General features: G+C 41.1%; 1 protein-coding gene across 1 annotated transcript in view; it reads left to right on the forward strand.

The window, feature by feature from the left end:
• Nucleotides 1-26,962, forward strand: part of Spidr (scaffold protein involved in DNA repair) — a 199,049-nt gene that overhangs the window by 137,945 nt on the left and 34,142 nt on the right. Inside the window, exon 11 of the mRNA XM_048367602.1 lies at nt 21,579-21,719. Within this exon, the coding sequence (XP_048223559.1) occupies nt 21,579-21,719 (141 nt within the window). The remainder of the gene's footprint in view (nt 1-21,578; nt 21,720-26,962) is intronic.

Consider the following 26,962-nt stretch of genomic DNA (forward strand, 5'->3'; position numbering starts at 1 on the left):
CTTAACCCAAAGAATGTCAGCAAACTCTTATCCTCTGTTTGCTCTGTGCAACATTTTAATTTAACTCTATCTCTGAGAGCAAGAACAGGCTAGGTGTATTTTCTCTTGTCTTCTGGGGGGCAGGAGTGTGTCTAGCCTGCCTGCCTGCCCGCCTGTGTGCTGTCCCTGAGTTGGGCTGGTTTTCTTTTCTCCTCAAGGCCGGCACGCTGAGCCACACGCTCCACTGCTAGCTCTTTTGGTAGTCTCTTGGAGGTAAGCATCTGATGACTTTCCTGCTCAGTCTGGCTTCAAACCTTGATCCTCAGACCGCAGCTTCTACAGCAGCTAGGAAAATAGTCATGAGCCACTAGTGCCAGGATAAGTCCTTGTTTTTAAGGTAGCTTCTCTCCCTCTTCTCTCCCTCTTCCCTCCCCTCCCCTCCCCTTCCCTCTCCTTGTCCCTCTTTCTCTCCCTCTCTGTCCCCCTTCCTCCTCTCCCTCCCATTTCCTTCCTCTCATTCTCTCTCTTCTCTCTTTCCCTCCTTCTCTCTCCCTCTGCTTGCTCTCTCTCTTCCTCTTTTTCCTTTATTCCTCTTTTACCTGGCTTTTGGGTTATTCTTCCACAGGGGTTCTGGAAAGAAGAGCCCCACTGAGGGGTTGTGTGGTCTCCATTGTCCAGAGGAATCAGCTAATAGGGACTTGAGCCTAGAAACTCATCCTGGGCCAAGATGGAACTTGAGGCCAAGTCTGTCTGACTCTGAGCATTAAAGCCAAGGAGAATACAAGGCAATTGGCCTTGATACATGTAGCAGCCAAGTTGTTTTTACATTGTGTGCTAGGAACAGCAGCTATTTAGAACTACTGGTCATTGGCAAATAAACAGTTATTCTCACTGACTCTAATGGGAATCACTAATCTTACAGATAGATTTAAAACTAAGAGTAATATTTGCATTTGAAGAGTGGACAGTCATCTATCAGCTTCACATTGAAAGAATCCAATATTAAATAGGCATCTGTAATCTGAAATTAGGCAAATTAACTTGTTAGCATGTTATTTCTTGATGAAGGAAAAAGACAAAAGTCAGTCACCGTGGACTCTGATGATGTAAGGAAATAAATGTGTTTCTTTGTCACCTTCTGCTTTTTTGAGTGTTTGACAGCAAGGAAGAGGCTCCATGCTTTTTTCTCACAAAACGATAATAGCAAATCCAACAGGGCCAAGAACAATAGAATATTGTTTCCTGCTGCTCTTAGGCTTCTCTGTTGCTCCCTGGAGTGGATGACGGGGCATGGAAAGATTATTTTTTCATGACTAAACAGATGGGAGGGGTATAAAGATAGGAAAGAATAGGTAGTAACATGAAGTAAGTCTGGAAGCATGAAGAGAATGGGAAGAGAATCACTTCTGGTTGGATGTAACTGTAGAATTGCTGCTTGTCCTTGTTCCTGTTTCTACTTAAGCCCAATCCCGCAGACAGAGTGCATACTTAGGGAGGAGGCTGAACCTCTAGGGTAGATACTTCTCTGCCTTTCCTGGATATTGAATGAGAATCCCCAGGATTCCTGGAGGGACTTGGTCCAGGAAGGCCTTCACTGACTGGTCTTGCCCTTCCACTTAATAGAAAGGCAAGGCCTACATCATTGATAATTAAAGATGTTTAATCCATCCTAAAATCAAGACAAATCTGTGATAAGAGAGGTTTAGCTAGAAAGATGCTTATGGAATCTGTTTCCTGTATCATGTGACTAGGTATATTTATAGTGGAAACATTAGACTTTAGTTCTCATGCAACAGCGATTTTGGTAATAAATGGTCTAGCATTGTTCTCAGCAAAGTATTTTTGTGTGTGTGCTGGTCCTGGGGCTTGAACTCAGAGCCTGGGTGCAGTCCTTGAGCTTTTTTGCTCAAGGCTATCACTTGAGCTATAACTTCCTACTTTGGGGGTAGTTAATTGGAGATAAGAGTCTCTTCGACTTTCCTGCCCAATGTAGCCTTGAACCTTGCCCCTTAGATCTCACCCTCCAGCGTTGTTAGGCACCTGCACCTGGCTTCAGTAAAGTTTTTAACATCACATTTGGCTTGGGGGTTTTCCCTTTGCATCTTTTTGATTGAAAAATTTTAAATACTTTTATTATTTTTTATTTTAAATTTCTGTTGTCAAGGTGAAGTACAGAGGGGTACAGTGACATACGTTCAGTAGTGAATACATTTCTTGTCCAGCTTGTTACCTAGTTGTCTAATTGGTTAAGTTATAAAGATCCTAGAATGGATTTTTTAACTTCATACATAAGGATTGTACTGTGTGCAATCTTATGAGTAGAATATTGTAATTATTGGATATTGGAATCTGGAATATTGTAATTTACTTTATATTGAAAGCCATTACTAATATATTACTTTTCTTATCAAACATCTTACACATTGATCAAGGTTTCAAGGTTTGTAAATGTCTAGAAATATGATGAATATATACAAAATTGTGGGGTGTTTCTCTTTACAAATGGGATATATTTGTTGGAGATGTGGCTCCAGTGATAGAAGTCCTAAATTCAAACCCTAGTACCAGCAAAATGTTAAAAAATATTAACTGAAAAAATAAATAGCATGTGTTTTAAGCCAGTTCAGCCTATATTTCCTTATTTATATTAGAAAATACTAATATTCAGATGACTCTTCTATCCAGTATTGTATGTTTTCTCCATATATCTGTATCTGTGACTATGTACTTCAGAGGAAGCAAAAATTCAGTAATTAGTGGAATATTTCCTTTAAAAAATGCCTTTGATGGAAACAGCCCAGAATATTCTATAACTAATGAGTGAATCAAAAAAGTATGCTATAAATATACAATGAGTGTGATTCTGCCATAAAAGATAATGGAACTATGTTACTTTCATGGAGATGGATAAAACTGGAGATCACCATTGTTAAGTAATGTGAGCCAGATTCAGAAGGACGAAGGTCACTTTTTTCTCTTCTATGTGGATACTGGGCCTAAAAGGTTAACATATGTACATACATACAGAATTTTATATATGTGTACATACTATGTTTGTGATTGTGGAACTGTTTGAGGAAGCTAGAAAGAGGGAGAAGAAAAGATGTTAGAGGGTAAACAATACCAAAGAACATTGTGTCTGTGAATAAAGACTGCAAAATGAAACTCACTGAAAACAGTCAAACTTCATAATATGGGCTAGTGAGGATAGAGAAAGTAAGAGTAAGCAAAGGATCAATCTCTATAATGAATGATACATTAACATACATTTTTTAAGTGAATGACATAGGGTGGGAAGTGTTAAAGATGATAAAGGAAGGTGAATATGGTCAAAATACTTGATATACATAAGTGAAAATATAAGAAAACCTTTTGATATTGTTTGGGGAAAGAAAATGATAAGGGAGAATGCCAGAGCTTAATGGCTGCCAAGACAGATGGGCTTGCTGTGTTCGGATTGCCCAGGGAGGCTCATGTACCTGGGGCTTAGTGAGCTCAGGGACTAGGACAGAGGGGAACACAGAAAGGAACCGGGATGTTACTTTAGGCTTCCGAGGACAATTAGAAGTGTTCAGGGTGTTCACCGTGGGATGGATGGTATTTAATCTGTGCCCTTAAGAAACCACTGTGGTTGGCTGCTGAGGACTCAATGGAATATGGAAGTACAAAATAAAACGAAGAAATACTCAGACTATTTCAGAAATTCAGACCTGTCAGACTGGTGACCAGGACCAGAGTCCTAAGAGGCACATCATGAAAAACAGACAGATTCAAGGACCATTTCAGAAAAGCCACACTTGAAGTACTCAGAAAAATTAGTATTGAAAAGATCAACTCTATAAAAATAGGGTAAGAATGTGAACACAGCTCCTAGAAAAAAAGAAGCATTTGAAAGGACAGTCAACATTTATTCAGCAAATTTTTATTATGTGCCTACTGAGTGTCACATTATTCTAGGTAACAGGAATACAATACTGAAACAAAATTCATAAGCCATTGGAATTTCCTTATTTTGGAAGCACATGGCACCAGACAGGTACAGTCTAAGAAGGCAATCATGATTGCATCTTCAAAGAACACAGGAGAAGGAATACTAGAGGTGTAGGGTTGCTATTTTTACATGAGACACAAGTACAGCCTCCTTGAGACAACTGGCATTTGAGCGAAGCTCCCAGAGGATGTGAGAGTAAGCCGTGCCGCTGGGTGGACAGAGCAGAGAGAGTCTTAAGGGCGTGCGACACAGGGGTGTGCTCCGTGTGCTTGTGGAATGGCAAGGAGGCCCGTGTGTCTACTCAGTGCTATAATAGGGGCACAAAAGTTAGGCCAGGTTTGTGGTCATGAAGAGGTCTGGGATGCCATGGGAAGGCCCTTAGACTTGATTCCACGTGTGCCATTAGAAATGTTGGATCACAGAAAGAGCCTATGTGAGGTCAAGCTGGTGGACAAAGATATGGGGAATCCCTGGAGATAGATGGGTGGTAGGAAATGCAGCAGCTTGTTATTGATTCAAAGTGGAGGCAAAGGAAAGATCTGGAAGGATACTAAGGTGTGGGCAGCAAGGTGATTGATGGTTCCATTAAATGAAATAGGAATTGAGGAGGGAGAATGAAACTGGTAAGAGCTATTGAGTTTGAGGGAACAGTGAGAAAAATATAGAGAGATCAAAAATGAGCCAGAGAGGCTGGGAGTGTGGCTTAGTGGTAGAGCACTTGCCTAGCATGCATGAAGCCCCGGGTTGATTCCTCAGCACCATATAAACAGAAAAGGCTGGAAGTGGGGCTGTGGTTCAAGTGGCAGAGTGCTAGCCTTGAGCAAAAAGAAGCCAGGGACAGTGCCCAGACCCTGAGTCCAAGCCCCTGGACTGGAAAAAAAACAGCGAACCAGACCCTAGGTTAATCAGAATTAGTTGTAGAGTACATCTAATAGGTAAACATGTGGATGAATAAACAGAAGCAAATGTGTGTTCATGTGTGTGAAAGGCGATATATATACACATTCCCCAGTTCCCAGGTAGTAGCTCCTAAGTATCTGCAAGGAAACTGAGCTCCTAGGCAAAGTGGCTGAACACATAAGATTATATGAAGCAAAATGAACTCCAAGTTATGGAAATAAGTGGTTTATCATTGTGGTTTTACTCCTGATGTCACTATAACTGATTTTGGCACCCTGGGTAATATATATATATATATATGTATATATATATGTATATATGTATATATATATATGTATATATATGTTTATTGGAACTAGGGAAGGGAAGGGGAACGTCAAAATGGTGAGACAAAGGTGAACCAATGCGACAGCGGTACTTAGAAGACAATATACTGTAAACCAACTGTACAACTCGGGGATGGAATTGGGGAGGGGGGAAGATGGGAGAAAAATGAGGGAGTTGGTAACAAGTTTGATAAGAAATGTACTCACTGCCTTACCTTTGAAACTGTAACCCCTCTGTACATCACTTTGACAACAAATAAATAATTTTTTTAAAATATGAGAGCCTTGATCATGGAGTGTTGAAGATATCAAAGCTAATTTTAAAAGCCAGCTAAGGCAGAGCATGCCTATAATCCCAGTACTCCAAAGGCCAAAGCAGGGGGATCATGAATTTGAGACAGCCTGGGCCACATATCCAGCTTCAGCTACCTAGAAAGAAAGAAGGAAGGGAAGATGGAAAGACGGAAGGAAGGAAGGAAGGAAGGAAGGAAGGAAGGAAGGAAGGAAGGAAGGAAGGAAGGAAGGAAGGAAGGAAGGAAGGAAGGAAGGAGCAATAATAAAAAAGGGACCAAAAGTTAAGGAATGGTATGTTACATAAATGTACATTATCTCCCATGCAAGATTTTTTATTTTACATAAAACGGAGTAACTTAACCTTTGAGAAGCCTGGTACATATCATCTTAATCAAGTACCATCGAGACATCATGTCATCTCACAGAATGTAATGGTAGGTGTACAATAGACAGAGGTGGTAGGTGTGTAGGCACCAGGGCCAGCTAGGGATACCCAGCTCTGGTAAGGAAGTGGGTAGTGATGTTGGCCAGGCCTAACAGGCTTCCTATAGGCTAGAGCATTCACAGTGGGGAAACTTCCTTTTCCCTGGGAGAGTTATCTTCTGAAAGTAGCCACTTGTCTGCTCTTTCAAGTACAGTAAACTGAATATGCCTTAGTCTGAAATTGGAATAGCTTTAAATTAATGTTTTATTATCCTTACATAGCTGTACAGAAGTGTTTCAACGACTTAATTTATAACTTATCTAATTATTTACATATGAATTTTTAAGTATACCTCATCTTGATCAGTGTCATCCCTTTCATCAATTCCCCTCATCTCTTCCAACCCCCCAAAATATATTTTAAACCATTTATTTCTTGTTGCGACTGTTCCTAGAACAAGCACTCTTAGGATTGTAGAAGATTTTACAAAATTCTCATTGGTATTTGAAATAGAAAAAAGAAGCTTTTTATGTATTCATTTTGCCAAGATTGTTTTTTATTTGACATAGTCAGAGCGGGTAGAACATGTATGGTACTTCACAATTCAGATAATTTATCAGCTATAGCATTGGACAGGACTGGTTTCTAGGCCAGTTAGTCGGCTTTGAATTAAAATGTCTATTCAGAAGTAAATGTCTCAGCATGACTCAACACTGTGCTCCTTGTTACAATACCAAGGGGCACTCTCCAGTAGTGCTAGACTCTCAGCTGGCTCCCATGTTGGAACTAACTGCAGAGCCCTGGAGGTTAAACATGACTGGCTTCTCAGTTCTCCCAAGACGACACTGCGTGATCTGTGCCATCCATCCACAGACAACAGGGCCGTGCCATGGGACTCCAAGGGCTTGGATTCCTCACAGGCCGCTGACTGAGAAAGTCTGGGATAACTCAGTTTTACCCGTATACAATTTTGTAGCCAGAGGAAGCTGTAGAAATTTGTAATGTACCTTTGATACAACCGTAACGCAAAGCCACCATGGTTGGTATTTCTATTGTTGCCCTTTAAGAGTTCAGTAAAGCCAGTCACTGGTGGTTCACACCTATAGTCCTAGCTACTCATGAGGTTGAGATCGGAGGATCACAATTAGAAGCCAACTAGGGCAGGAAAGTCTGTAGACTGTTATCTCCAAAAGCACCAAAAAAAAAAAAAAAATGGAGCTAAGGCTCAAGTGGTAGAACACTAGCCTAGCCTTGAGCAAAACATCAGGGACAGCTCTCAGGCCCTGAGTTCAAGCCCAGAACCACTCCCCACCCCCCACGGAGGGAAAAGTGACTTTCCATAAGGAGGAAGCAAATGAACGGGGAAATAGCAGAACCCCTCATTTAGGAGTGGAGAGGGGAATAAATGAGAGAAAACAAGACCACAATCTCCTTTGGGCTACTGAAGTGATGGACTTTCTTGGACTAGGCCCTCGTCCTTCCTCCTTCCATCATTTCCTTCATCATTCTTGTTCTAATTTAGAACTTTACCTGGACAACTAACACATCCCTTACTGCTTCTATACTGTGTAGTAATATTCAGATCTCAATTTATGAACTACCACATAAAGCATTTTAGTACCTATTAGTCCCCAAGGGCAGGAGCTGAATAATAACCTTAACTCAGCTCGATACAACAATCATGTATTGGTCATCTTTAAAGTATAAATCTGAGTGAAGAGCTCTGGTAGGTACAGGGGGAATAAGAAGTATGATTTCTGCCCTCAAGAAACTACCAGTCTAAAAGGAGAGAGAAAAGATACCCTCAAATTGTTATACTACAGAGCAGAATGTGTTAGCTAAAATCAAGTGAAAAAGTGAATTACTCTGAATGCAAAGACTAGGAGTGTTGGGGTTCAGCTTTGGCCTTGAGGGGGAAGGGCAGAGGAGAGCACTCCCGAGACACCGCCCTACCCCCAGCCCTGGGGGAATGCGGAAGCAAGCCACAATTCTCTGGGTCCGGAACCAGAAGAACTGGCTTTGCGACCAGCCCCCCAACTTTCTCGCCAGCCCATGTGCTCCCCATCTTCGCGGGCTTTGGGTGGTGCTATGCAGGTGACGTTAGCTCATGAGGGGGTCCTATGACAAGCTCGCCAGCCTATCGCCAGCTCTTTGGTCAATGACCCCTTTTCTCGTCGCCCCTACTATATCAACTGCTAGCCACTCCCTTATTAAATCAGATTTGCTCTCGAAGCGTCTCCGAGATCCGCACACGCCTGGCTTTCTCCACGGGTAAGGAGGGAGGACAAGGGATCTCCTACGGCCGCGTGCACCTGAGGTCTTTCCTGAGCCCCCCACTCCACTCTGGCCTTCCCTGCGGGTCGGGTGACCAGGGGAGAAGGTGAGCAAGGGAGCGATTAGAGTAGAGCCTGACCCCCCCGTGCCAGGGGAGGTGACCCAAGCCCGGCATAGGAGGAATAATTTATATCATGGGAGTGAGATGAGCATCTGTGATCCCAACCCCTGTGAGGCCAAGGAAGTAGGATTACAAATCCAAGGGCACTGTAGGCTGTGTAACAAGACTCTTCAGAGGAAGGAGGGAGAGAGTTCCCATGGAACTGTGGTTCATACCCATGACACTTGGCTAAGTATGTTCTTGTAACTTCTGTACAGATGTTCGTAGTATTATTACTCAGAGAGTGGAAACAACCTCAATGCCCATCAGCTGATGAAGTGATAAGTAAATATAATATATCCATGTAGCGGAGTATTATTCAGCAACAAAGAAGAATGCAACCACATCCCGTGGTACAACACGGACGAACAAAGACTAAGTAAAAAGGAGCCATTGCATAAAAGGCCACATAGTATATGATTCCATTTAAGTAATTTATGTAGACTAAGCGAATCCATAGAGACAGGAAGATGTTGCTAGGGACTCAGGGTAGGAGAGACTGGGGGTGACTGCCTTAGAACCAGATAGCACTGACAGCAGCAGAATATTCCCAGTGCCCTCAATGGCGTGGCAGCACACTTCTAAATGATTAAAATCATAGATTTTATGTTATGTGTATTTTTCTACAAAAATGAAATTTACGATGTGTGAGTTATATCACAGATAAAAACAATGTTATTTTATAAAAATAAAAGTCATAATACCTTATTCAGCGGATTGTGCTAAAGGTAGGAATACAGTTTCAAAGATTACACTAAATGATTCTCTTTTTATACACTTTTGAAGTGGCACAATTTTAGCGAGGACAGGTTAATGCTTTCCAGTGGGAGGGGTAGGACAGGGTTGGTTATGGGACACACAACCTGTGAACCCTCTGGCAATGGAATCGAGTAGCCCAGAATCCTGGGCTGTTGTTAAGCATCAACGCATATTATGCCTTATCTTCAAAAGCAGTAACCAGAAGCCAAAGTCCAGGCTGGCCCCGAGCGTCTCTCCCTGGTTTCATTTGGGCCTTGCTTAAAGACCAAGCTGCAGCAAGCTGTTACGGACTCCAACAATGCAGTATCGTGCACAAAGAAAGAGGATGTTGAGTATTTAAACAAAACCTTTCATGATTTTTTTGTTAATCATATTTACCAAAGAAAGATTGGGGCTCCTTCCTATTCACTGGCATTAAAATTTTAGCTTACATGTCACATTTCAGCAAAGGAAAAAAATATGATTTTTAAGTCCGTATAAACCACATTTATGTGTAGCAGAAACTGTGCTGTTAACATCTCATGTTAAAAAGATAAACAACAGGATTAACTGTTTACTTTGGGAGCCTGCGCCTGGTTGTTTTTGAGGAGAGGAACACAATGTCCTGCTGTCTCTAGTTCCAGTCTGGAGGCGGCTACAGTTCAGCCCTCCTCCCCCTCCGCTGGGGAGCTCCCCTCACACACTCGGCCCCCCTTCTCTCCTTTCTCTTACTTCCTCTCTAATTTCTTTTCTCTCTTCCCTAGGTTGAGACTTCATAAGAGATTAGGACGTGGAAAGCAAGCTCCCTGTTGATTTTGAGCCTGCTTGTAGTTGACAGTGACCTAGAGTAAAACAGCCCAGCCTGACTCCGATTCCCGGAATTCTTGGTGGACTGCTAAGAACTGCCCCCATCGCTCACGTAAACACCCACATGGTCATTTAATCTCCCTTCTCTCAACACACATACATGCGCTGACACACACGTTTCCCTTACTCGTGGAGCTAGGGAACGGAGCCAGTGAATGAAAGAAAGGGAAGTTGCACAGAAAGGAGGGGTTGGGCATTGAAATTTTCAGAGAGGAATGAATTGTGCTCCCTAAATGGCCCTCTACAAACCTTCAGTTTGCTTCCTTTGTGATTTTTTTCTGTTGCCTTTACAGATGAAAAAGATGGTGTATTTTTGGGGGGGTAATTTTTGAAATGTTCTCTAGTAGACATGATGGGACATTCAGCTAACTAGCTTAGTGGTAGAGCTCTTTGCTTTGTATGCCCAAGACCCTGTGTTCAGTCCTCGACACTACAAAAATAAATAAATCCTTCTCAAGGACTAGTATTTTTCCAGCATGATACAGCTGTAGTGAAACCACAGCGCTCTTATGTATATGATTTTATATTGCTGGTGATGCACTGAATGTGACTTCATTAGTTGATTCTTCTACCCTCGTGGCTCACGATGGCTATGCTCCTGCTAATGGCTTCTAATGACTGAAACAGGAAGGTTTTCTGTAAATCTGTTTTCTTGGTTTCATTTGGTTTGGTTTGATTTTGGAAAAGGGATCTATGAGCCAGTTTGGCCTCAAATTCAGAATCCTCCTGCCTAGGCCTCTTTACTGTAGGGATTAGGAGAATCTTCCACAACTCCCAGATGTGAATCTGTTTCACAGAGAGACTAGAGTGTGGCCGGCTGGGACCAGGACAACCTACAGACAGTGAGCAGTTTCACAGTCGCTTGTGGCTCTACCCTGAACGGAACTTCACGTTACAAAGCAAACCTACAGAAGCTAAATAATGGGATCAGTGGCGTAACACGGATCATAAGGTGGCTTTCCACGTGAAGAGCTCATGAAACGTGAGGGGTAGAGCAGTAAGCCTTAGGCTGCTCAAAGGCTCTTCCTCGCGAGCCCCTCCACCCACAGCAATCACCCTTTTTATGAAGGCTTTATTTAGTGCGTGGAGATTTCTGATGATGTAAATTTTCCTGATGCAGATTTTTGATGTGTTCCAGGCACTTGGCTAAATGTGAAGCAAGTGCTGAGTGGCACAGGGGCGAGGACCGAAGCTCCCAAACCCAATTGGCACCCTGGTCCATCAGCTGCAAAGGTCGGGATGGAGGCTCTTCTCTAGGCTGTACCCGGAATCAGGGTGTATGTCTTAGGACGTGTGAAAATTCTTGATCTTGACATTGAGATGGCACAATTCACTTGTCATTGTTACCCCGAGAGCTTTTAGGGAGTGAGCGCTCTGTCTCACAGAAGGAGTACACTTTGGGGGCTCTGATTCTAACCTCTAATAGTCCTACTTTCTAACAGGTGTGTTAGCCCATACCTGTAACCCCAGCATTCTGGAGACCAGGACAGGAAGATTACAAGTTCAAGGCTAGCCTGGGCTATACACCAAGACTCCTTCCAAATCAATCAATGAATTATTGAGCCAACAAGCAGACAAAAAGAATGTCAAACCATGACTGAGTTTTTAAAAAAAGTCTTACTTCCTTATTGTAAGACATTTTTGTGTTTGCTACCCTAAACACTGATTTAAGGTGATGTCTCTCACTTGAGTTTCAGGATACCCATCGGCCGTTCTCAGTGCTGCATAAGGCACGAGAAATCGTCTGCAGCTCATCCTTAACAGGAAGTTAGCTGTGACTGAACGTGCACGCTTGCCTTGCTCAGAGGCAGGCCCGTCAAAGGACGAATTCAATCTGCTTCCCAAAGTGGAAGCTCAGCGTTATGAATACTAATCCATTGCACAACTGTAAAATGTCAAACCCTCTCACACCCGCTCTCCCCTGCGGCTTGGCTAGCCACTGCTCCCAGCGTTTCCGAGCCTGCTACAAACGAGGCTGCGTCTGTTTGTTGTCGTGTAGGGCACACCATGTTAAAGCACCTCCTCCGTGAACTCTGGCTCTGTAACCCGAGTTGCAGCCTGCTGTAAAGATGCAGGTCCAACTAACCATCCGTGAATGAGCTTGTGGATGTCTCTAGAAAGTCTCAGCTTGGAGGGCAGGTTGGCCAGTATCCTAGCCCTCTGTTCTTGTATTTGTCTCTGCTGCATGTTTCAAGTCCTATCTCCACTGAGCAGTGTGGACTTTGAGATTCACTGTGAATCAGCTCAAGCCTTGACCACATCCTGACTACAGTCACTCAATTCCACAGCTTCTCTCTTCTCTGAAAGGAGACATCTGACTGCAAGTCTCCAAGGCTGCTCTGTTTTCTCTGACCACTGCTTTGAAACTGAGCTCTGGAAGGCTCTCCCTGTACCTCACCTACCATTCGTGACCGTGTTTTTCTGTCTCTACCTTAAACTGGCTCTCTAGTGCATTCTCACGTGCCAGCCGGAGCCAAGGAAGCACAAAGAATGTGGGGGATGAGGATCCAAGACCAAGCAGGAGGAGATGAGCAGGGGGAAGTTCCAGACAGTGAACTCAGTGCCACCAGAGTTTGGGGATTTTTAAGACAATGAAGAACTTGAGTATACGTAAACAAATAAACTAGTGGATGTGGCTTGTGTGAAGTATTTCACAGCTTCACTTCCTTTAGTCAAGTTATTATAGGTTAGGTATGAACTGTTCTCCCCAAAAGCTCATGTGTTAAAATTGTGCTCTCTAGGTGGGAGGTTCTAGAAACTGTCTAATACCCTTGAGTGACACCTCGACATTTGTTTGAGGACAGCACGAGATGTAGAAACTGTCCCCAGTGCCCTTTATTCACCACCCCGCGTCCCTGGTGAAGCCAGCCTCTTCGTATAGGTCCCTCCGTGCTCTCATTCTCCACTGTGCATCCCTGGGTACCATTTATGCTTCTCCAGTAGACGGTGTGTTGGTGCCTCTCCCCCTCCCCCCACCTTCCTCACTACCTCTCACTTGCTCCCTTCTTTTCAAATGGTTATCAGAACTTTCACTTCATATGAACTGAGCACGGGGACAGTGGTCTCATCTACTGGCACGTCAGTACTGCTCTAGAGTAAGTACTATGGCAGGGGTGTGGCTCTTCTGGACTTTCTCCCCTCTTAGGAAGTGTTATATCTGTGGATGAGCTGAAGTCGAAAAGTTGTATCAAGATTCTTGGCCTGCCACATTGGATGAGTTGCAAAATATAATAGTGGCCAGCCCTCACCCCCTTCTAGGTCCCCTACACTTGGAGCTTAGCAGAAGTAGGCATCTTCTTGATTGTACCCCCTGGAGAAGCGCCACAGTATAGTATAGCCACCGCATGATGAATTCGTTGGTAGTAGAGTGGGCTATGGATCAGGGGTGATATATGAATTTGGGGAATACGCAGATCCTGAGACCACAGAAATAGGAAAGCAGAGCTAAGCAGAAAGACTCGTCTTTGCAACTAAGTAACTGGGAGTTTCTATATGACTTGTTCTTTACTAAAAATCAAATTTCTATGTATAAAAGCCCAGGGAGGAAGACAGCAAAAGGGAAGCATAGTGTAACACTTCCTAAGGGAACTTCACTCAGAGCACAGAGGGAAAGTCCACGTCCATGTATGTGTTGAAAATAGTAGGGATCTTGATGGAGAGCAAGTCTGTATGTGCAGCTCCATGATACTTAGCCACCAAAAATGGCAACGCAATAAGTTTACGGAGAGAATCAGAGAAAAGAGAAGAGCCCTTGGAGTGAGGAGGCAAGGTGCGCCCCTGCACCCACTCAGAAGCAGCCCGGGCAGCCCAGGGGGAGCCGCAGAGCGAGATCAGCCAGCCAGAGCCGAAGGCCTCACTGGTACTGCAGCTTCAGTGCTGCTACTGACCACTCGAGGGGAGCAAGGAGGCCGCTCAGACCCAGGACTGCCCCAAGGACGCCAAGAATTAAAATAAATCCACATGCAGCCTTGGCAGTCGGGCAATCCCATTTATCCAGCCTCTCTTTGATTTGTTGTGATTCTGGATCTTTACTTAGGAAGTTTTGACCCATACCAAGCAGCCCTAGTGTTTCCTCTATGCCTTCCTGTAATATATTCAGGGTATCTGCTCTTACATTAAGGTTTCTGATACATTTGGAATTGATTCTGGTGCAGTGTGATATGTGAGGATTCTACCAGCATTATTGTTGAAGAGGCTGTCTTTCTTCCGTCCTGTGATTTGGGTTCCCTTATCAAATGTTAGCTGGCTATAGGTCTATGGGCTCTTTTCTGGGTCTTCTATTCCATTGGTCCTTAGGCCTATTCTTGTGCCAGTACCAAGCTGTTTTTATTACTATGTGGAAGCCTATTTGAAATACCTTCTTATGTTCTGGACTTCCTAGTATCCTCTTCTTTGTTATGTATTATTCTTCAAAAGCTTGATTTCCCCAAAGTCATACTTTTCTCGTTTCTCTACTACTCATGCTATTAAACTAGAGTGCCCACTAGGGTGATCACTAGCCACATTGGTTATTTATATCTAAGCAAATTAAAATCAAATAAAATTTAAAACTGTTCATTAATCACCTTAGCCACATTTCAAGTGTTCAGTATTCATATTGACTAGTCAAAGATAGAGAGCATTCCGTTAGTACAGAGTAGATGAGCTTCAACCTGAATTTAAGCACTCATGGAGTGTTAGCTCCAGAAATTAGACAGTTCTCCACTTTTGTAAAGCTTACAGAGATACTTATATACTTATTTCATTTCACAGTTCTCTTATGTAATGTTTCATGATTGCTTTAGCTTAGATCTGGAATGTCCACAATGAATTGGCTTTCTTACTTCTTCCAAATTGTCAAAACACAGATCAAGCCTTATACAAATTACTCAGGGAAATGAAGTCGTCATCAACTCATTTTTTGAAGCTTATGTGAATGATGAGATCAAATATGGATGAAAAATGAAGTTTAGGACCAGTTCACTAATGGGCATAGGTAAAAAATAATCCTAGGTATATCTGCAAGTAAAGAATTTGTAGCCTTTAGCAAGTATACACAATGATTATTTTCAACATAATCAAAGAGGGGAATTAATACAAAAAATACATTTGACCATCTGTGTATCACTTTGACAGTAAATTAATTAATTAATTAAAACACATTTAATAAGATCCAAGATAAATGTGTATAAATTTTTAAATGTCATAACAAACTAGGAATTCCTAATCGGAAGAGAATTATCTCCCCCAAAATATTCAGAGCAAACAATCATTTCTATAATGTATTGAAGAGATTTTCTTCAAAATCAGGAATAAGGATGTCCAAAGTTACTAGCTGCTCTTTAGTACTAAATAGTAGCCAGATAAGATTCATGAAAAGCAAAAGGGTTAGAAAAGAAGAACCCAAATTGACATTATGACATTCTAAGGAACTACATAAAGAGGAATTACAAATAAGTTTAGTGAGATTCATGGGTTCTAAGTCATTCATACTTTGTATACCAACTACACGAGACAAACAACTATTTAAAATAGCAAATAAGGCTAGCCACAACAGTGATTTGTGTCTGTAATCGAAGCTAGTTGGGAGATGGAAATCAGGATAATCATGTTTCAAGGCCAGCCTGGGCAAAAAGTTAACAATACTCTAAGCTCAACAAGCTGGTCATACTAGCATGTTCCACAATCCACAATAGTGGACGGAAGGTCATAGAACAATCTGAGTCTAGGCTGACACTGGGCAAAATCACAACACCCTATCTAAAATACTGCCTGGAAGCAGAGAGGGTAGAGACCTGGCTCAAGTGAGAGAGCGTTTGCCTAGAAAACACAGGACCTGTAGTTCAAACCTCAGTACTGCCAAAAAGTTTTTAAATAAAACCAATCCATAAATGATGTATGCATAGATCTAACAAGACATGTACAAAAATACGGTGAAAGTGTAAATTTTTATTATGAAAACTGAGCAAGGTAAGATTTTGTTTTCCACTGCCATTAATGAGCCTACTTCTGTTATGCAAGTCAGTTTAGTGACTACTAGAGTCCTTATTCAAGCCATACAATTATCTTTTGGGAAATCTAGAGTCTCTAACCTGAAGCTTCCTCCCTGGAAAGGTTGTACTGAACATGATATAATTTACAGTAAATTTCAGGTGTCAGGAAAAACAGGTTGATCATGGGTCCCTTTCCTGCCCAGACTTGCCCTGCCAGCACTGATTTTAGGAGAAGCATTGACGAGTTGTTCATTGTGCGCCACTGATAAGCTGGCTCTGGTGTGGAGGCTTTTTAATGCCCGTTCCAATCCAGTTGAGCCAGTGGAGAGGATGACGGGCTCCACCTTGGGCGTGAGCCAGCCTGTCACTGAGCCTCAGCTCCGTGAGCGAGGAGAGCATGTGTAGTCAGGCATGAACAAAGGGAAAAGGGCAAGAATGGTGACAAATCATTGGTAGGGTGAAAGGAACAAACAAAAGCTCTCCTCCTTGGTTATTTGAGATAAAGACAAAACATGAGGCAAATAGAGTACCCAGTTCCCACCTCTCCTCAGCACACCCCAAAAGAAGGAAACTTTGTATTTGGACTTACGGGGATCACAAGCAGACATTAATGTCATGATATACAGTGGGCAGGAAACCTACGACCCAGCTTCCTCTAATAAAAACCCTGGGGGCTCCTCCTCAGAAAATGTAGCCAGGTTCCATATCTGTGTTCTGTTCCCAATGCCCTGCTTCAAGCTCCCTATTTAGAGTTGACAGTATGGTAAAGAAGACCTTTAAGTGGTCACAAAGACAGACAAAAGTTCCACGTAAAAATGTGTACTGTTAGCCAGTTGCCAATGGCTTGCACCTGTATTACTAGCTACTCAGGAGACTGAGATCTGAGGGTCACACAGTTCAAAGCCAACCTGGGCCGGAAAGTCCTTGGGACTCTTATCTCCAATTAACCACCAGAAAACAGGAAGTAGAGCTGTGGTTCAAGGTGGTAGAGTGCTAGCTAACCTTGAGCACAAAATGCCCAGGGCAGTACCTAGATCCCATGAGGGGGAAAAAAAATGTGTACTGTTGTTCTTGTTCTTACATAGCACTCTGGAAACTTAAAACAGTCCTCAGCTCCCAGAAAGAGGGAACAGAAAGAAAGCAAGATTGGATTTGAATAAAAAATTAGTTGTAATCTAGAAATTGATATGCAGCCAAATGGCCTTAAAGTCAGAGGACAGGGTATCAATAATTTCATGGTTTCAAAATGTTTTTCCTTTTTCTTTCTTTCTTTTTTTTGGACTCTGGGTCTGGTGCTGTCCCTGAGCTTTTTTGTTCAAGGCTATCACACTACCACTTGAGCAATACCACCACTATCAGCTTTTTTTGTGGTCATTTGGAGATAAGAGTCTCACAGATTTTCCTGCCCAGGCTGTTTTCGAACCACAGTCCTCAGACCTCAACTTCCTGAATTGCTAGGATTGTAAGCATGAGTCACCAGCAACTGGCTCATGGTTCTAAATTTTTTAAGGAGGACAGATGCGGGGTATAGGAAACATGAGATCCAATATAACTCAGCAGCAAAGAAAACTCAGGTTTTGTGACTAGAAAACCCAGGATTGTGCCCAGATAGGAAATTTTAACACATCTACACTAGAGGAAAATGCAAGGCTTCCCAAGAGCTTCTCCAGATTCAACCTGTGAGGCTCTGAGAGAAGAATTTGGTAATGAACAGAGGTTTGGTATAGAATTTACTAATTTTAAGGTGTAAATAAGAAAAAAACTGTTTCATTGTACGGAAAGCTATCAATTCCTTAACCATAATTTTTTTCTTTTCATCAGTAATAACTGAATTTTCCCTTTTTCAAAGTCTTTTTTATTATATTATTAGTTTTAAGTAGTTGTACAAAGAAGTTGCCATTTAACAAAGCAGTTTATGTATACAATATACCTTGATCAATGTATAAATTTTGATGGGTGGTATTTTTTTATTAACTATTGGCTATTCCACTGTGATTCTATTGATATGTTATAAATTTTCCAAATGTAAGGTTTTTTTAAGCGCATATTTTTGGCTTGGTTATTCATTCCATTACATCATAGAGAATGTGTGCCTATTAGATACAAGCTCTTTGAAATTCGTTGAGACTTCCCCCTTTTTTTTTCGGTCAGTTATGGAACTGTTATGGGCACTGTCCCTGAGGTCTTTAAGGCTAGTAGTGTTCTGCCACTTTGAGCTACAACTTTACTGAGACTGGCTTTATGGCAGTACAGATGATCAGTTTTTATATATGTGCACATTTGACAAAGGACTTTTTCTAGCTGTTACAATTTTCCTAATGTTTATCTAGCAAATCAGACTCATTAAGCATCCAAACATTTTATAAATCATTTTTGTTTGAGTAGAGGATTGAATCCAGGGCCTCACACATGCAAGGTAAGCAGCTACCACTTGAGTCAAACCTTTAGCACTTTCATTTGTATTTTGTTTTTGAAGCAAGGGGCTTCCTAACTTTGCCAGGGCTGACCTCAAACTTGCTCTTTTCCTACCTCTGTCTCCCAAGTAACTGGATTACAGGTATACACCTCCAGGCCCAGCTAAGTTTTCTAAATCTCTAACTTCTGTTGACGATAATTGACAGTAGTGTGTTTGATATTTAAAATTTTTCCCTGTATCATTAGTTCCTATGTTATATATTTTGAAGCTATTAAGTGCACACAGGGTTAGCATTCTGTGCTTTCCTAGTAAATTAAAATATGAATGATAGCAGCCTCTCTCTTATTAATAATGCTTTCTCTCCTGAAACTCTCGTGAACCTTCTTTGGTTAATATTTGTTGAATTTCTTTTTTCTCTCCTTTTACTTTGAAGCTTTCTGTACTTTAGTAGTTCTGTCAATAATTTGATGGAAGACTTTTTTTTTCTTCCTTGAAATAACATGACAAATTCCTTCAGCTGACAAGTTTAAATAACTTTTATTCTGTTTCTAATACATAAAGATTTAAGTCCAAGATCCTATTACTTTGTTTCTTGTCTCTTTATAGTTTTTCCTTATGTTTCTTATTGTTGTCACAGGCCTGTATTTCTCATTCCATTTCTTCTCCCTCTTACCTTCTCTATTTCTCTTGAAATTTCACCATGTATATTATACTTGATAGCTTAGCTTCAGGAATGGAACGACACCCTGGAGCCTTTGATCTTACTTGATTTTCATGCCATCTGCCCTCCACTTTCTAACTCTACTCATTAAATAATGTTCATGGTTATGTTGTTATTTTATTTCATTGGGTTTATTTTGATTTGTTTATATGTTTCACCACTAGTCCTTTTATCTCAAGCCTTTTTACATACAATATTTCTATAAAATTTCCTTCTAATTTAGAAATTATTTTAGCAATCACCTTAATAATGAGCAAATATAGTCTGTGTAGGTGGAAAATGCTCCCAATTTTTGCATAATGTGAAAATATATTTTGTGACCATTCTTGATTATGATTTTGTTGCTACACCATTTTGAAGTGGCTCTCAGTATTTTGTATTTTGATATATTCCATGACTTTGGCTTTACACACAGCTAGAAATCAAATTTTTACTGTTTGAAGATGTTCTTCGTGAGACACTGGTGGCTCTCACCTGTAATCCAAGCTACTCAGGAGGAACAAGAGATCTGAGGACCAGATCTGAAGATCAAGCTAGGCCAGACAGGAAAGTCTATGTGACTCTTACCTCCTATTTCGCACGCCCCCCCCCCCCCACACACAAAGTGGAACTGTAGCTCAAGTAGCCTTGAGCAAAAATGCTTAGAACAGCACCCACGCCCTGAGTTCAAACCCCAGGACTGGCACACAAACAGTAATAACAATGATGATGGTAATGATGATGATAGTTTTATCAAACTCATTTATATGCTCTTGCTTTTAAATTTCCATCATCTTTACTGTTCTCTCTGTTGCATTATGGTATCATTACAAGCATTTGTCCTGCTCAGTACTTTTGTACCTGTACCTTAAATTAGTCCAGAAAAGTTGTCACTAAACTACAAATGATCTCTCCTTCCTCCGTTTATTTTTCTTCTGGGATTCCCAACAGGCCTATGTTAATGCTTCGCATTCTGTCTTCTCTATGTTTCATCACTCTTGTATTTTCTCTTAACTCTTTCCTTTTTCTTTTTGCCAGTCCTGGGGCTTAAACTCAGGATCTGGGCACTCTGTCCTTGAGCTTCTTTTGCTCAAGGCTAGCACTCTACCACTGGAGCCACAGCGCCACTTCTGGCTTTTTTTCCTATATATATGTGGTGCTGACGAATTGAACCCAGGGCTTCATGCGTGCTAGGCAAGCACTCTATCACTAAGTCACATTCCCAACCCCCTCTCAACTCTTATTAAACTTTTTTCTGGGTGACCTATCCAAATGTGGACCTGGGAGCCCAGACCCCCATATACACATTCTTCCTATAAAATGTAGCTTGTACACACTTGGTTAATTTGTTATTCCAACAAGCAGTTTCCCTTTCTAAAAGTATTTTATTCTTTTTCAAATCTTCCAAGTAATTTTGTATAGTTCTTGAGCCCTAGTAATATGTTTGTGATTTTTATGTTTTTAAAATATTTGTTCTCAGTTTTACACGTGTTAATTGAAACATCTCTTGTGCTCCTTAGCTCTTCAGTTTGGGGATCTTGTGTTGTTCTGCATATGCCCGTCCCAGGTCTTCACACTCTCATTAGGCCTTCCTAATCACAGCTTTCTTTTTCAGGGCTGCCACTCTACCATTTGAGCCACGTCTCCAACTTGGCATTTTGCTGGTTAATTAGAAATAAATTCTGGAAAAGCTTTTTTGCCTGGCACAGCTTCTAACTGAGATCCTCAGAGTAGCTAGTATTACAGATGAGAGCTACCAGCACCTGGCTTCAGTTATTGTTTCAGACTCTTTCCATATCGTGATTGTGTTTGATAATTTTTATATGGGGACATCATTATTTGATCTTCATGACACATTGGTAACCCAGTAATGAGGCTTTCTTCCTGGCAAGATTTCCATTTGCTTCTCTTACAAACTATACTTCTCTGTTCCCCTATGACATTTCACAATGAAGTATATTTTTTGTCCCACTTACCACTGTAGCACTTGAGACCCATGACTTCAGATGTTCATTATTTGCTTGTCATTTGTTCTTCTCTTTACATTCTTATCTTTAATATTGTTTCTGTCCCTTTGTAGTAGTATAGTTTACTACTTTTTAAGCCCCATGACATGCCTTTTGAAAATGTTTCATTTTGTTTCAGGACTTCGCCAAAATAAAAAACTACATCAGAAATAAAAATAATAATAAATTTACCAAGTAGAGTAAGCTCAAGTCTCATATGCTATCTGAAAACTACAAACATTATTAACATAAATTAAAGAAGACCCAAAATAAGTTGCAAGTTAGTGGATGGTCATCTTTTCATTTATGTTTTGCTTAGGATTTTATGACAATAGACAATTATGTCTCTATTTTGTGGCTAATGACCTAAAATATGTGCATGTCTAAATCAAAACAATATATGCAGGAGTCCAACTTCATTTGCCTTGATTTAACCATTTAGGAAGATGACTGCAGTGAATTTCTAATGAAATAGCAGGAAATCAGATATCCTATCTCTTCAAAAACTAAATGCTAAATTTTTTTAAACAGACTGTGCCTTCTAGTGCAAGATGCTTGTGGAATGTTTGGTGAAGTCCACATGGAGGGAGCTGTCTCACAGATCAGACAGCTGGAAGGCAAATCCTGCAGCCTGACTGGAATGAAGGTTCTACAGAAGGCCACCAGAGTAAGGTGAGCACATTCTGGAAAATTACACAGTTTGCTACAGTTCCTTCATTAGTCTTTGATCTCTAATTTTATCTTTAAAGAGAGTATCATCATCCCATACTTTGCTGTGAAATAATGGTGAGTGGAACCTTTAAAATACCTCTAGGGAAACATAATTGATAATAAAAAGAATCGTGTGTGTTTAGTGATTCATAATTTTATTGAAATTAATAAGGAAAATGGGGATTCAAAACAGCAAAAGTCTCCTGGGCATGACATCTACATGAAATCATGTGTCTGGTACAAAAAGTAGTGTTTTACATTTGCATTGCAAATGTACTGTCATTTTGGTTTTCAACGTTTGTGGTCCCTTTTATAGAAATAAATGAATTTTAGGGACCGTAAAGTGGGTTATACCTTTTTGAATACTATTTCAGGTTAGAATAAAGATAGCAAACTGCAAGAATGCTAATCACTCCTTGGAGTGTCTATGGAAACCGCCTCCCGGAAACCACTTTCTTGAGTGGTCCTCTCCCTCTGCCTCTCCAGCTGTCCATCAGCAACCTGTAACTATAACCAAAGACTTGTTTTCTGTAAGTTTTCCCAACAATAATAATAATACATCTTTACATGATATTTTTTGTAAATAAAAATCTAATGTAGTGAAAAAGACCTTATGATCTTTAAGCAAAACTCTTAAGTTATGTTGTTGTGTTTTCCTTAGTAAACAAACTCATTCTCTGTAAGTATATGACACTTTGCCCTAAAATCTTTTGCATAGACAGAGGTACAGTGGTACATAGATCTGGCCTGAACTGTAGCTATTACCTCTCCAATAATCATCCTAATCTATGAGAAGAAGGAACACTTTTTCTTTTTTGCCAACCCTGGGGCTTGTGACTTGAGGCCTGAGCACTGTCCCTGGCTTCTTTTTGCTCAAGGCTAGCACTCTACCACTTGAGCCACAGCGCCACTTCAGGCCTTTTCTGTGTATGTGGTGCTGAGGAATCAAACCCAGGCCTTCATGTATCCTAGCTCGGCAAGCACTCTACCGCTAAGCCACATTCCCAGCCCAAGAAACACTTTTAATAGAACTATTCTGTCATACGATTAGTTTAAACAGTAAATTGGGACTTTTCAATCTTGTACCTTTATTCAAATAGTGTTATTTTAACTCTCTTGATGTTGGTATTTTGTTTAATTATAGTAATATCTGAGCTTCTAATAGTATATAAGTGGAAGGAAGCCCATTATGGTTGTAATATTTTTATTTGAAGTATTTATTGTTAACATTCCCTGGCAGGTTCTAGAAAGGCTTTTCTGACATGACCATTCTAAACCGTGAATACTCACTGAACAGTTTTCCTGATTGAAATCAGTAAGAAGACAGCTTTCCTTGTAGGCCTCAGCCACGTGACCTGTTTTTTTATTTTTTTTGGGGGGGGTGGTTGGCACCATGAAGGTAGATATCACCTCTGCCCAAGAGATTATTTTCCTGGACCATCATGAAGAAATCTACTATTAGCCTATTAATCCACTATTCCACTGTTAAGTAAATATAAAAATGTATATTCGTTATATAGGTGTATCTTAAGACAAGTGCTTCCTTTTTTTGTTTTTATTTTTATAAAAAGTGGCTGTGTAATTGGGATGTGGAGGAGCTAGGATCCTGTATTGGAAAGAGTCGATTTGACTTGATGTTTAGAAGGCATATCTAGACATGAAAAAAAAAAATGTTACTGGGGCTTATGTCCACTATCCTCATTTAAGATGAACCTCATGTAGGTCTTCTTAGAATATCCTTTGTAAGCAGTTTCAGACTCCCAAGCACCTATGGCTAATGGTGTTAGGGTAAAATAACATCGCTGTCCTGAAACCAATGAGGTGACATTACTCCAGGAAAGCCATTTAGGGGGGCATGCCGCCTGCCATGAACTCCACACAGAAGTCACCCACCGGGGCCCATCGAGGACCTGAATGGGCTCCACCACCAGACACTCCAAGCCCCGAGACCTACACTGGCTAGAAAACGCTGGACCTCCCTTCTTGTAGAAATGCTGTGGAATACTGCCATACTGGAGTCTCTGACGCCAGAGAGTTTATGTTTTCTCATCATCCTGTACCTAAAATTTAACCTCGTCTTTTGCGTATTTCTTCGGATATGTTACTACCATGGGAAATACACTCAGTTCAAGAAAGTCTTTTGCCAATAAATTTCTCCAGCCCTCACACATACTGAGGAAATTATTGCTCCCAGCCTGATTTACTAATAAACATCTAATCCCCTTTCCACGTTTAAGTGGCTGACACAATATTTGGTGCTTTTTTTTTTTTTTAGATTGGGATTCGTTATGCATTTAACTTTACTGGCATGTAGCCATCCACATAAATATTTAGTGTCAGTTTGTTCTTTTGGAAGCTACATTTCTTCAAAACAAATTATTAAATTGTTTTGGAATGCTGGATCTTATAATTACCTATTAGTGACATCATCCATTGTCAGCCATCCACCCAGGCCCAGTAAACACAATATTGTCCCTCTCCAATTTTTTGTCCTAAAATATTATGTTTCATAGCAACTCTCATAAGCTTTAACAAAATCTACTTCTTGAAAACCTTAACAAAATATGCTTCTAAAAATAAGCTAAAATGACTAACTTTTAGATACTAATATCTAGTACAGAAAATAACTGTGAGGTTGAAAGATAGCTGTGGGGTAGATCCTGGAGTCTTCTGCTCTCGGTAGTCTACCAGATTTCCGTGGGAAGGGAGCGAGGATGGCCGGAGCCCTCCTGACATCTCGAGGACCTTCTTCCAAAAGCAACCCCCGACCTTTGTCCTCCTGAGTGGCCTGCGCTGCCTAGCGGACAAGCATATCAACCTCCAAAGAGAAATCACACTGCTTTGGTGCCCTAAGACTTCATTTGAACCTTTTGATCCTTAGTGTTCGTTTGCCTGCGGTATTTGGGTTTGAAGTCAGGGCTTTTCCCTTGTTAGGCAGGTCCCCTACCACTGAGCAGCACATCTTGTCCTTTCTTAGGCTGGATATTTTGAGATAGTCTTCTTACCAGGACACATCTAGACCCATGTGCTTTAGGCTTCCTGTTGGAGCCGGGATGGTAATAAGTGCATGCCACCCACCCAGCTTCTTCAGTTATCATACATACGTCTTGCACTTTTTCTGCCCGCGATCACCGAGACCCATAATCCTCTCGATCTCAGTTGTATGGGCACCTGTTTTGACAGGCATGCATCTGCATGTCTACCTCCCGGGTGAGAACAGGTCTTAGGCCTGGAACTGCAATCCTCCTGAGATCCGCCTCCCAAGAATCACAGGGCTGAGCCACTGGCACCCAGCTTTACTGTGGTCATTATATGATTTAGTTCTTATAGAACAGGACAGGAGTGAGAAAAAGAAAAAGCAATCTGAAACACATTCATCTACTTTAGGCATGGGAACAATACCTAGTAAATTATTTTGTTTGACAAGGGAATGAAGTAACTTATTTCAGTTCACAAATCCTTAAAAAAGAAAAAAAAAACCTTCCTAATTTGTTAAACTAATACTACTAATCTCTTGGTCTAAAACAGATGATTAATTTATAGGTGCTATTTTGTGTAGACTGTTTAAAGAATCCTTTTAGAATAAAGTAAAATCATCCCATTTTCTTGAAGAACATTTTGTTGGTACTCAATGCATAGAGTTAGTTATTCCTCAGTGCTGAAAGTGACAAAGGTAGCAACTGACTTAGTCTTTGACCTTGAAATGCACCCCTTTGAGCCAGAAACAGGGTAGGCATAAGTAGTGGGGCAGTTGGTTGGTGATTTAAGTGACTACATAGGTGTTAGCTGACTCTTCTCAGATTTAATAAAAGAGGCAAGCACACATGTTTTAAACAGCTTGATGTGGCAGAAAGACAAGTCAGTTCCCATCGATGTTACAAGATCAGTGACTAGTTAAAAGTAGGATTAAGAGAGATACATGCAAAAGAGAAAGTAAAGGGATTTGTTTTAAAAAGCAAAGACAATTCATTTGGGCAATGTGCTCACACCCAAAATCCTAGTGCTCAGAAGGCAGAGGCGGGAAGATCACCAATTGGAAACCAAATTCTAGACCAGCCTAGGTTTTTTGTTTGCTTGTTTGTTTGTTGACACCCTATCTCAAAAAGAAAAAAAAAAAAAAACGGAGAGAGAAATGGAAGGAAAAAAGGAAGGTGAGGAATTGTGTCATTTATTTAGCAAACATTAAATACCTCTTAGAGCTGTATCCCTGGCGAGACACTGCAGTGGTAAGTCATGTGCTAGAGTAGATTTGAGAATATGTCATGTTATAAAATCAGTTAGATAAAGCTTTAAATCCTAGTGATAGGGATTTTTACATTGTTCCCAGAAAAACTGGTGTCGCTTAAGGAGTTTTTAAGAGAAGGGGAGAAGTGATTTAAAAAAAATTAAAATGGAATAAGATTATCCTTCCTATTGACAAAAAGTGGAGATACAGTGGGGAGAAGACTAGTGTGGTAACCTCTGTTGAGGGAAGAACTGAACCAAGCTAATCATGCTAATGAATTTCGAAGCTCCATTGTGTACAGAGCTCTGTTAGGAGCAGCAATGGCGATCCTGGCACTCGCAGAGCTCTGTGGAACCAGGAGGAGACTCACCGAGACAGCCCACGGCCCAGGCCCGAGGGGAGTCCCTGTGGCAGCTGCTCAGAGGGTGGGATACGGTATAGTAACCGACCAGAGAAAAGGAAAACCTTGGGCCAACAACTAGAATTAAGCAGAGAAAGAAGACAGCTCCACAGGATAAATCACTGTTTTACCACCCTGTAAAGTGACAGAAGTTACAGACAGGTTGCTGCCCCGGTCAGCTTTAATGATAGGGTCAAGGGGAAGGGCATTTGCATTGTGCAAGGTATTTTTGCATGCATTGTACTTTTAGTTAACTCTCCGATTCAGTCATCCCAGAAGTTGGTAAAGAAAGCATAGGCTATGCTCCCATCTTGTCTCAAGGAGGAGGCCCAAGTCAAAGGTAGGGAGGCTCCTCTAGAGTGTGGCTCTGGGGAGTGGCTCCACATACTCAGATCCTCATCTTAAAAGTTAAAAACCAATGTTTCATTGCCTTTGCTGAGTGGAGTACTGTGGTTCACACTGAACAATTGTACGGAGAAGCATAAATAACAAACAGCGGATAGAAAGGTCACTGAAGCAACTATTGTCAAAGTTTACCCCTATTTGATAATCAGTAGTTGGGCATCAACTTTTTTTCAG

This window comes from Perognathus longimembris, chromosome 18, assembly GCF_023159225.1.
Source record: "Perognathus longimembris pacificus isolate PPM17 chromosome 18, ASM2315922v1, whole genome shotgun sequence".
In the NCBI taxonomy this organism is placed as follows: domain Eukaryota; kingdom Metazoa; phylum Chordata; class Mammalia; order Rodentia; family Heteromyidae; genus Perognathus; species Perognathus longimembris.